The 12254-nt window shown below is 36.3% G+C and overlaps 1 protein-coding gene across 4 annotated transcripts in view; it reads right to left on the minus strand.

Annotated features, from left to right (window-relative positions):
* ZBTB11 (zinc finger and BTB domain containing 11) overlaps nt 1-12254 on the minus strand; it is a 32231-nt gene that overhangs the window by 11640 nt on the left and 8337 nt on the right. For 2 of the 4 annotated variants that reach the window (XM_055567967.1, XM_055567966.1), the window contains exons 2-4: nt 9087-9322; nt 8046-8277; nt 89-927 (exon numbers count right to left, since the gene is read on the minus strand). In XM_055567967.1, the coding sequence (XP_055423942.1) occupies nt 89-927; nt 8046-8277; nt 9087-9322 (1307 nt within the window). Of the gene's footprint in view, nt 1-88; nt 928-8045; nt 8278-9086; nt 9323-9451; nt 9543-9747; nt 10409-12254 lie in introns of those variants that run through there. The other 2 variants (XM_055567968.1, XM_055567969.1) reach the window with 2 other exon arrangements.

Below are 12254 nucleotides of genomic sequence, written 5' to 3' on the forward strand. Positions count from 1 at the left end.
CTCAAAATATTTTTCACCATAAGTTTATCAATAGAATGCTTTCAACTTAAAGCTAAAACTACAAAGGTGAACTCTTTCTTCATCATACCTGTTGAACTGCTGACTTGGGAATAGCTTTCCGTTTCTGCAGCTTCTTCTCCATTCCTTTGTGTAGTCGGATATATCCCCCTTCATTAACAGAACGCTGCCGAAGTCTGCTTCTGTAAGTATCATCATCGGGGCTATGGTCCATCAGTGCTGTCGGTTCAGCTAGATTTTCCTCATCTTTCGAGGACGGGTCAAGGTCCTGCCTATGCTCTGAAATGTCTTCAGCACAGATATCCTCAGCTGCTGTATCATTTCCCATATCAGTGTTTCCTGGAGAGCTACTGATTACATTCTCTTGTGAAGGCTTAGGATGAGTACTAGAAACTGTGCTATCTTCTCTGCTGTTTAAAGTTTTCAGTTCTGTCTGGTTGTTTTTTGTTACTAAATCAACAGACTCCATTTCAGGATGGGAATCAGTTACACAGCCCACAGGTGACGCGGTGGCTTCAGCCTGTGAAGAAACCTGGGGCCCAGGTTGTTGTCCCAGCTCTCCATTCTGCTCTGGCAATTCTCCATTCATCAGTAGTACGATCTCACAATCCCCAAGTTCAGTGGATAAAGTTGTTGTGGTTCCCATGTTGTTAGCCACGGGAGGTGCTGTACCTCCACTTTGTTCTTGTAAGTCCTGTGTAGATGCAACTGTTTGTACTTCACCCTTCTTATACACTGTTAGCTGCTTCTCTTCCATTAGTTTATGCACACTTTCACAGATTTCTAAAACTTCTGACATAAAAAGATGACGAGCCAAGATGGCTACATCAGCCATGCTACAGAAGTCAAAACTTAGCACAGAAGTATAGGCAAATTCCAGTAAAGGAAGGAAACTAGCCTTACAAAAACCTATGCGAAACAAGGAAGATGAAAGACAAAAAAGTCAAATCACCACTAAAACACCTTGTAAAAACAACTAATGTATCATTATGACAATATAAAATACAATATAAAGGCAAATATAACCATTTATTCTGCAATTAAAACACTCTGGAATTGTTTTGAGCTCTGGCTGCTTATTAAGCCTTGACTAACTCACTTCCATGAGTCGTGTCTCTCAATACCTAAAATAGAAAATAATATCACACTTACTACCTCAAAGAGTTGTTGTAAGGCAGTCATTTTCAAACTGTACTCCTTAGAACCCCGGGGGTTCCTCAAATTTCCCTCAAGAAACAGCTGCTGGAGAATGGAGGGTACAAAAAGAGAGGGAGGCAGGTGAGTAGGCAGGGTCCAACCAACCCGTCCCCTAACCTCACTGCAGTAAACACAGCTGTGCATTTCAAAACAGAAGCTCATATAAAAATGTGATTGTAAACAAAGTATTCTATTACTAAAAATTTTAAAACAAGGTCTATAGCAGAGGGTCAGGAAAGTTTTTCTGTCAAGAATCAGATAATAAATACTGCAGGCAATAAGGCATCTGTTTCAACTACTTAATTCTGCCATTGTAGCTGGAAAGAGAAACCAAGTATTGTAACATGTATGTAAAGGAGGGTGGCTATGTCACAATATAACTTAATGAAGGAAAAAAAGGGAGGACTGCCCTTCGGGCTATAGTTTGCTCATCTTTGGTCTAAGGAATAAGACAAATTACTACACACCAGGCATTAGGTTCCCATTTTATGTGAGACAATAAGATCAGTTCCATGCTAAGTTCTCAGTACTTCACATTCAAAAACCATTGTTAATATTCCCATGATTCAGAAATTAGAAGATTACATGGTTGTAAGTCCAATTCCATCTCCATAACCAGACCGAATTAACAATTTGTACAGCTTTTTAAGAGTCTCTTTATACAGCCCAATAAATACTCTTCTGTCTCCTTCTTACAACAGGTATTGTATTACACACACTTTACTGTGCCTTGCTTTTCTTATATGTAATAATTTATCTTAAGAGATCTTTTATTAAAAATGACAGAGGGCCAAAGCAAAGTTTAAAGCAAAGCAAAGTTTAAAAACTCATGTTTGCAGTATTTTTCAGTGTTGACTGAAGATACATAAAATGTGGTCCTTTTACATAGGCAAATAAGGGATAAACAAGTAACAAGCATACAAGGAAGCCTTAACCTATGAGATGTACTAGGAGTCAGGTTGAAAGCTGGGGAGACTACACATCAACATGACTAACATCGCTAATTCAGTCATTCCTAGGAAAGCTGATAATTAAGTTGCCTGAAGCCATATTAATACTGCTACAAATTATGAAATTAAGTTAATAAGCTTGAGGTAAGAAAGAGTATTTCTTTAAAAAAAAATGTATTTTGGTCTTTTACCTAGTACCTTTTTAATTTCTAAGTTGAAGTCAATCCAGAAGCATGGAAGAATACTGTTAAAATGATATTACCAAAAGAAATCTACAGATTAAATGCAATCCCTATTAAATTACTCATGACATTTTTCACAGTACTAGAACAAATAAACCTACAATTTATAGGGAACCATAGAAGATCAAGAATTGCCAAAGCAATCCTGAGTAAAAAAAAACAAAGCAGGAGGGAGGCTTCAGACAATAAATACAATGCTACAGTAATTAAAATAGTTTGGTACTGGCACAGAAACAAACATATGGATCAATGGAACAGAATAGAGAGCCCAAAATAAACCCAAAAACCTAGAGTTGATTAATCTTCAACAAAGGATCCAAGAATATGCAATAGGAAGAAGTCTCTTCAACAAAGGGTGTTGGGCATGTTGGAAAGCTACACGTAAATCAATGAAATCTGAATGCTCCTTCACATGATACACAAAAATAAACTCAAAATAGCTTAAAGACTTAAATATAAAACATGACACCATAAAAATCCTAAAAGAGACCATTGCCAAAACATTTCTTGACATAAATCATACCAACGTCTTCTTAGGTCAATCTCTCCAGGCAACAGACGTAAAAGCAAAAATAAACAAATGGGACCTAATCAAACTTACAAACTTTGCACAGCAAAGGAAACCACAAACAAAAAGGAAAGGTAATCTATGGAATGGGAGAAAATATTAGCAAACAATGTGACCAACAACGGTTTAATCTTCAAAACACACACAGCTCATACAACTTAACAGCATCAAGAAAACAAACAACCCAATCAAAAAATGGACAGAACTAAATAAGACATTTCTCCAAAGAAGACACATAGATGGCCAATAGGCAGATGAAAAGACAGTCAACACTGCCACTGTGGAAAACAATATGGAGGGTCCCCCCAAAATTAATAACACAGTTGCCACATGATCCATCAATCTCACTCCTGGGCATAGCTCCAGACAAAACTATAATTCAAAAAGATACATGCACCTCTATATTCACAGCAGCATTATTTACAATGGCTAAAACATGGAAACAATCTAACTGTCCACTGACAGACTAATGGATAAAGAAGACGTAGTACATATGTACAATAAAATATTGCTCAGCCATTAATTGCAGCAACATGGATGGACCTAGCAATTATCATACTAAGTGAAATCAGAGAGATAGAGACAAATACTACATGGTATCACTTATACCTGGAATCTAAAATATGACACAAATGAACTTACCTACAAAACAGAAATAGACACACAGAGAACAGACTTGTTGCCAATGGTAAAGGGTAGTGGAGGAGGACTAGGGTGGGAGTTTGGGGTTAGCATATGAAAGCTATTATATAATAGGATGGGTAACAGCAAGGTCCTACTGTATAGCACAAGAAACTCACTATGCAGTGATAAACCATAAAGGAAAAGAATATTTTAAAAATATATATATAAAACAGAATCACTTTGCCACTTGTACAGCAGAAATTAACACAACATTGTAATCAACCATACTTAAATGTAAAAAATTTGGTTCATAGGTAAAAAGGATTACTGGGCTTTTGTTTACTGAAGTACAGCAGACATACAGTATTATATGTTTCAGGGGTACAACAGTGTCCCACAATTTTTAAAGGTTATACTCCTGCTTGTAGTTATTCCCTGTACTGTATAATATATCTTTGGAGTCAAGTATTCTTTAAGAGCAGTGCTGAGCAAACACCATTGATTGCTACTGACTAGACTCTCTGTAAAAATTAACTTACAGAAAAGTAATAGCAAGCGCAAATGAATTGTAAAAGAATAAGAAGTTATTTCTGTCAGGGTTGGAAAGGTAACTCCAAAACTTTATTGGTTTATTTCTCTATAGGGTATTAACCAATTTTTCATCCATCAGCAAATTCATTTTGAGCAAAGTCATTTCTCTGGTTGAAAGACAATATATACAATTCTTGGGAATTCTATAAGAAGCAGTTTTAACATCGTACTGGTTTCTGCAATTAATTATACAAGACCTTGGACTATAGTATTTGCATAAAAGTTAAGTTTTTAACATTTAAAAATTATGTTTTGGCCAAAGGGTAAAGAAAGTTTTCCTGTAAACAGTGAGATAAGCAAATATTTTAGCTTCTGTGGACCACTGGTTTTTCTAGCAACTATTCAATTCCACCTTTGTAAATTCAAAAGCAGCCACAGACAATAAGCAAATGAATAGGTGTGGTTGTCTCAAAACTTTATTTACAAAAGTGGTCAGTGGGCCAAGATTTGGCATGCAAGTTGTAGTCCGCCAGCTTCTTTTTCTTTTAAAGCCAGTAAAACTTTAGTAAAAAAAAAAAAATTTTGAAATGAGAGAAAATGCACAAGGAATGAAAGAGATATCTACAGTCACTGGAAGCATTTATAAAAGGATATAAAAAAATTCTATGCTGGGGCAGAGCTTCCTTGCCTGATAGCTGGCATCTCTTACAAACATCCTACACTAATAAATCTATTTCTTGCCTATCACTTTGCCTCTTGCTGAATTTCTTCTGCACTAAAAAATTGTTTTTTGTGCCAGAATTCCTTGGGAGTCCAGTGGTTGGGACTCTGAGCTTTCACTGTGGAGGGCCTGAGTTTTATCCCTGGTCCCAGAACTAAGATCCTGCAGGCTGCACAGCATGGCCAAAATAAAAAAAATTGTGCCAATAAATTTGAAAATTTAGATGAAAGAGACATATTATGGCAAATACACAACCTTCTATAAATTACTCAAGATGAAATAGAAAATCTATAGGATAATTTCCTAACTATTAAATGCATCAAAATTAGTAGCTAGAAATCTTGCCCCAAAGTCTACTACAGGCCCAATTTTAGCCATCATTCTACCAAATATTGAAGAGATAAATCTAATTTCATAGTAACTACTTCAGTGAATGTAAAAATTGGAAGGAACACACAATTTGTAAGATTAAGCTGACACAACAAACTGAAAAAGAAAAATTACTCCTAAGTACAGATGCAAACAGTCTAACGTTAGTACTCTAAACCAGTTTGTACAAACCATTCTAAGCAGTCTGTACAAAATATGATATGTTGTGACTAAAGTGGATTTATTTCAGGAATGAAAAACTGGGTTAACATTAGTAAACCCATGTAAAATTTCCCGCATTCACAGAATGAAAAAGATGGTCTCAACAGACACAGAAAAAGTACAGTGGTAAGTCCACATTCATTTCAGAGGGAATTTCCTTAATGTTAAAGGGGGTAAAGGATTATCTATTTAAAACACTTACCAAACAATATATTTCACAGTAAAAAAACAAAAACACCTTTTCTTTAGAATGGGAATAAGTGAACTCTTTATCACTACCTCTATTCAACTGCTATTTTTTTTGAGGTTCTAAATGGCACTGTAAAGTAACAGGAAAAAGTTAAAACTATAAGGACTGGAAGGATAGAAACAAAACCATTACTATTAGCACATAATATATTTGTTTTATATGGAAAATCTCAAAGAATCTACAGGTAGATGTCTGAATGACTAAGGTAATTAAGCAGTACTACTGTATTTAGTAATCAACAATTAATAAAAATAAATCAGATTACATAATTTTAAAAAACTATAATAGTATCAAAAAGTATAAACTACCTTAAAATAATCTAACAAAAGATGTGCAAGGGAGTTCTCTGGTGGTCCGGTGGCTGAGACTCCATGCCCTCAGTGCAGGGGGCATGGGTTCGATACCATGGGTCAGGAAACTAGATCCCACATGTTCCAACTAAGTGTTCACATGACATAACTAACAGTCCCACAGGCCCCAGCTAAGACCCAGAACAGCCAAATAATTTTTTTTTAATGTGCAAGACTTTTATGGAGAAATATAAAACTTTATTAATTCAATGTAATCCCTATCAAAATACATTTTTCTTCCTTTTGTGGAAGTAGATAGCGTGCTTTAAGTTTATGTGAAAGAGCAAAGGGCTATGAATAAGACTTACCAGAATAACAAAGGTGAAGATTTCCATTATTATTATAAAGATAAGGTAGACCAAGCAATAATAGGGGAGGAAGAGACAACCAATAGACTACCACAAAAAAATGTAGAATCAGTACCAAACATGTGAACATTTGTTTTTTAAGAGAATTTGCATGGTGGATGGGTAGGAAGAGGAAGTTTTCACTAAATTCTGAGACAAGTTATCAAAATGGGAAAAAATGAAATCAAATACTTATCTCACACCATTAAAAAAATTCCAAACAGATTAAAAGTTAAATATGAATGAGAAACTATAAGACAATACATGAAAGTACCTTTATGACTGAGTAGGGAAGAAATTTTTGAAAGCATAAACAAAGAATTCAACAATATTAAAGTAGGTAACAAGAAAACAGATGTACATTTTATCATTTTTAAATATTTACATATCTTATAATTAGTCTATTTAAAAATCAAACAAAGATTTTAATAATGTCTACTTCACTTGCTATTGCTATTTGCTGAACAAAATATAAAAATAAGCATATGGAATGAAGAATAACCGAGGTATTTTCCTGAAATAATAATAGGATGCTGTGCTGCAGTTATCTGGGAAGCAGAGATTTCATTTGCTATAAGCTGCTGAGAAACAAGAGAGCAGCATTCTTCTTTCTGCTTCAGATGCAAGGAAGATAAGGAAAAAATTTCAAAGCTAATATATCAAGACTACACTTGTGATAAGTTTTATTATTCAGATGGTCCAGAATGAGACGTATTTTCTCCTCTGAATCACGAAAGTAAATATCAAATCTAGAACATAGCTCCTCTATGCTTCATAAAAGCTCTTGTTCATCACTGTATCCCTAGAGCCTGGCCAGTTCCCTGCACAAAGTGGATACCTGAGAACTCTTTTTTAGTAATTAAACATACAGCTACTATTAAGAAAAAATATATGAATTTAACTTCCCAGAGTAAGATAGAAAAGGATCAGTGGCTAACTAGGTGAATATTATATACCTGAATAAAGTCACTTTTTTGCTTTAGAAAGGGGAAATGACAGTTCACCCAGTGGCATCACTTATTTAAGAGTTATAGCAAAGTAACAGTATAAGAAAATGTATAAATAAGGTTACCTATTTTAATGCTTCCTAAATTTTCATTTGTTGACTCCTAAGCCAATATATAAATTCTAGTGAGGCCAAAGGACAGTCAAATTACTCATTTACAATAATAATAATTAAAAAAAAAAAAAAAAAGACACCTGGAATTCTGAGTATTCTATACTGACAACGTGATTATCAAATCTACATGAATGATGATTATTAATCTTAAAAAATGAAAAACAAGAGACATATAGAAGTGTTTTATATGTCCAAAACATAAGATTCAGTCAATTTTAAAATAATATATTTATTTAGTGTAATAACTTTGGTGTAGTTACAGATTTCTCTCAAACTGTTTTAACAATGTAAATCCCAGAAATTCCACTAGTGCTACCACTCTCTTGCCTAACAGGCAGTGGTAGGAAATGACAGGCTTTTCATATATCTACCTTGGAAACCTTTCTAAAAGGAAGGAGCTTACAGTTCAGCTTAGTCTGGTGCTATAAATGGGCTTCTTCCACTTGAGCACAGATCCTAAGTTTTTAAGATACACACACCCTTCTTCCAGTATGTACTTATTAACAAACAAACAAAGAGTATCAGAAAATTCTTACCAGAAAGATCCACCACTGCCTCGTGACTGGAAACAGCTCCTTTCTCAATAAAAAGATCTCGAAAATATTCACTATTAGCTGACAGAACAGATTTATGAGCTTTGTACTCTTCTCCTTCAATTAACAAAGTAACATCACAGAACTGGTTAGAGAGCCTCTGTTCATTCAGCTGTTTTAAGACAGCCTGACAATGTTTTGGAGAAGAACGTTTCACCACTCCTCTGGTGTCAACCTATCAAAATAAGTAGGAGACCAAGAGTTGCATTATATATCATTTGTATTCTCACCCTTAACAAAATTTAAAACAAGACACATTATTCATTTGTAAAAATTCCACTAATATGAATACTCCAATATTCTTTATTACCTATGTATTTAAATAAAAAGATAAGTCGTACTCACCATCTTCTGCTATGTTCACTTTACTTGATCCAATGAAAACCTACATCTCATTTCCTACTGCCTCCTTTTATTGGTCAGAAATTTATCTGATAATGTAAGACACTAATGCAGGCAAAAAACAAAGACCTAGCCAGTTTAAGTTTACCTTGCTGCATGACCCACAGACTGCTTCCAGAAATGTATTCTGTCTACCTGTACCAATATACCAATTAAAAAGACAAGGGGAGGAATAATTAACAGCAAATCAACAAGTTACATTATGAGGAGAAACAACATGAAAATTTATGATTAAGGAAGAGGCAGTACTAGCGAACATTTAGCACATGTACCTGGTGGCTCAGATAGTAAAAGAATCTGCCTGCAATGCAGGAGACCGGCGTTCAAGACTGGAGCTCCTCTGGAGAAGGAAATGGCAAGCCATTCCAGTACTCTTGCCTGGAGAATTCCATGGACAGAGGAGTCTGGCGGGCTACAGCCCATGGGGTGGCAAAGAGTCTGACAGAAGTGAGGACTAACACTTTAGCACATTTAACAGTGACGGTACCAACAGGGAAGCAGTTTTAGAGGTTCAAGAAAAAATACTATAAATACTAACACACTAGTTACAGATGTAAAAGCTGAATGGAAAGCTCCACTTACAAACACAAGTTCATGTTTGGATACTGGTTTCTTTTTCGCAGGCTTGGATGCTGTAGTTGGAGGCGAAGTAAAGTTGCTCAGGTCATCCTCTGATTCATTACTTTCTTCCCCAGATTCAAGATCTAGTCCCAATTCTTCCAGCATTTCTGAAGTATCCGATATAGGACGCGACCGATCTAGTTTCTCCTGGCATTTGCTACATTGTTTAATGTAATCTTTGACTTGCTTTAATATACCTACAATGAAATAAAAATTAACTAGTCAAATTTGATACTGCTGTCATTTGAAAACTAACGATTACACTAAGTATTTAATCTTTGTACACTAATGCATATTCAAGTGCATGTGTACAGACACACACATACCCATAAAGTATGTAGAGTGAACTCTTTAAGATACATTTTTTTCTTCAAAGATATGTTATAAATGACAATCTGTTTCCATGCTGACAGACTGCTTTGTTGTTTACTCTTACCATGCATTTACTCCTCATAAAAGGATTATGCAGCACCGCCCATTTCCACTTCAGATTCAACTCACTTATGCAATAGGAACTATATGAAATTGTCAATATTCAACTGCTTTGAGTGAGCGACTTCACTTTCACTTTTCACTTTCATGCACTGGAGAAGGAAATGGCAACCCACTCCAGTGTTCTTACCTGGAGAATCCCAGAGACGGGGGAGCCTGGTGGGCTGCTGTCTATGGGGTCGCACAGAGTCGGACATGACTGACGCGACTTAGCAGCTGCAGCCCTTTATAAACAGTAATACTGTGGCTCATACTGATGACACCCCACTCTATGAACATGAGCCCTGACCATGCTTTGGTCAGTGGAATATGAACGGATATGATGGATGTCATGTGTTATCAGAAGCTTTAATTCCCTGTCCCCTCAAAGGACATTCAAGTGCATGTGTACTTGAATGTGTCCTGGAACATGCTATATGCCAGGGGGATAATGTCCTTTAGCCTGAACTGCAGACGAAAAAAAAACAGGTGGAGCCAATCTGCAACCTGTACAGGATCACAACCAAAACTTGTAATGGGTGTAAAATCTCATCTTTGAAAGCAGAGATCTTAGGGTTTTATTAAATAACAGTATACACGATCTTTGAACTGTGGTGTTGGAGAAGACTCTTGAGAGTTCCTTGGACTGCAAGGAAATCAAACCGGCCAATCCTAAAGGAAATCAATCCTGAATATTCATTGGAAGGACTGATGCTGAAGCTTCAATACGTTGGCCACCTGATGCAAAGAGCCGACTCATAGGAAAAGACACTGATGCTGGGAAAGATTGAAGGCAGGAGGAGAAGGAGATGACAGAGGATGAGATGGTTGGATGGCATCACTGACTCGATGGACATGAGTTTGAGCAGGCTCCAGGAGATTGTGAAGGACAGGGAAGCCTGGTGTGCTGCAGTCCATGGGGTTGCAAAGAGAGGGACATGACTGAGCAACTGAACAACAATACACAATCTAACAAAAGTTGATTATACACAAACCATTCACAAAACCCTATTTTAAATTTCAATTTCCAACTCAGCATGCTGGGGGGTTGGGGGAAGAGTAGGAAGCAGGAAGGAATACTTTACATGCACACATACCCTCTCCATCATACTTGTAAGGGAGGACCACCAATTACTTGTCCTTCTACATACAAGGAAAATGAAGCCCTAAAAGTTAAGTCACATCTAGTAAACTACGTAAGTCTGCCCCGAGAAGCCATGTGGTTTTCAGGACATGCTATGTACCCTGAAACATTGAGCCAGGATGCTATTTATCCATCCCTATGGCAGAAACTTCTCCCACAAACCCCAAGTAAAACGCAAATGAAAAGACTTGTTACCTAAAATGATACAGAAAGAGAAAAGTGGAAGTCACTCAGTTGTGTCTGACTCTTTGTGACCCCATGGACTATACAGTCCATGGAATTCTCCAGGCCAAAACACTGGAGTGGGTAGCCTTTCCCTTCTACAGAGGATCTTCCTAAACCAGGGATCAAACCCAGGTCTCCTGCGTTGCACACAGATTCTTTACCAGCTGAGCCACCAGGGAAGCCTTATATTGTAAATTCCTGAAAAGAGTTTCAAAACGACAAATTATACTAAGTTCCTTGAATTTCAACTTTCAGATAGTAGTTGAGTAAATTTCTCAAACTGTATTTGAGAAATTTAGTAAATATGTTTCCCACACTTACTAAAAAAAAGAAAAGTATACAATGGAAGAATAAATTCAGAAAATTATACTGATTTTATAGCTATACAAATGAATTTCATCATATTAAAAGCTGAGTTCTACAGTAACCTGTTAACATAGAAATCTGCCCGATTTATTTGTTCACCACCCCCCACCCAGAATATAGCAAGAAATATTAGAATTAAATACAACTTTTATAAGAAAGGTATTTATATGTGCACAGATAAGAGAGGAACAGAGGTTATAGTCTAGTTTCTGAAAATAGTAATTAAAGTCAGTAATAAATCTACACCTGTATTAGCTATAGCAAGCAAGTTTTAACAGATTGATAATGGGTTGAAATGAAACATTTCTGAAGATGAGTGGCTATGATGGTTGCACAACAATGTGAACAGTGTGCATTTAATGTCCCTGAGCTGTACACTTACAAAAGCCTAGAGTGGTCAAAGAACACATGGGTATGTGAGCGGGAGAAGAAACAGGTAAGAGAATATACATATATATTTCTAAGTAAGAACCATACTTAGTAAATAAAGAGCTGCTCTGGAAATTTCCAAGTCCAAAATAAAGATGACAAGAGGAAACAGCTTTCTTCTAATTAACTTTGGTTGTATTTCTAAAAAATTTTTACAATGCTACACAGTTCAGCATATTCTGCATACAGCAGACATTAATCAAACTAAAACCAGTTGAGTTCAAACCACTGGAGAAATTACAGAGAAAGCATATGAACAAAAAGAAAACTACTGGGGCTTCCCTGGTGGTCCAGTGGTTGAGAATCTGTCTTCCAAAGAAGGGGAATCAGGTTAGATCCCTGGCTGTGGAACTGAGATTCCACAGCTGCCAGGGAACGAAGGCGGCGCTCCATAACTAGAGAGCCCACACACCGCAAGAAGACCCAGTGCAGCCAAAATAAAAATTAAAGAAGAATGAAAAATACAAGGAAAAGTTGCATACACAAAAAAAATG

Source organism: Bubalus kerabau, chromosome 2 (assembly GCF_029407905.1).
Source record: "Bubalus kerabau isolate K-KA32 ecotype Philippines breed swamp buffalo chromosome 2, PCC_UOA_SB_1v2, whole genome shotgun sequence".
In the NCBI taxonomy this organism is placed as follows: domain Eukaryota; kingdom Metazoa; phylum Chordata; class Mammalia; order Artiodactyla; family Bovidae; genus Bubalus; species Bubalus kerabau.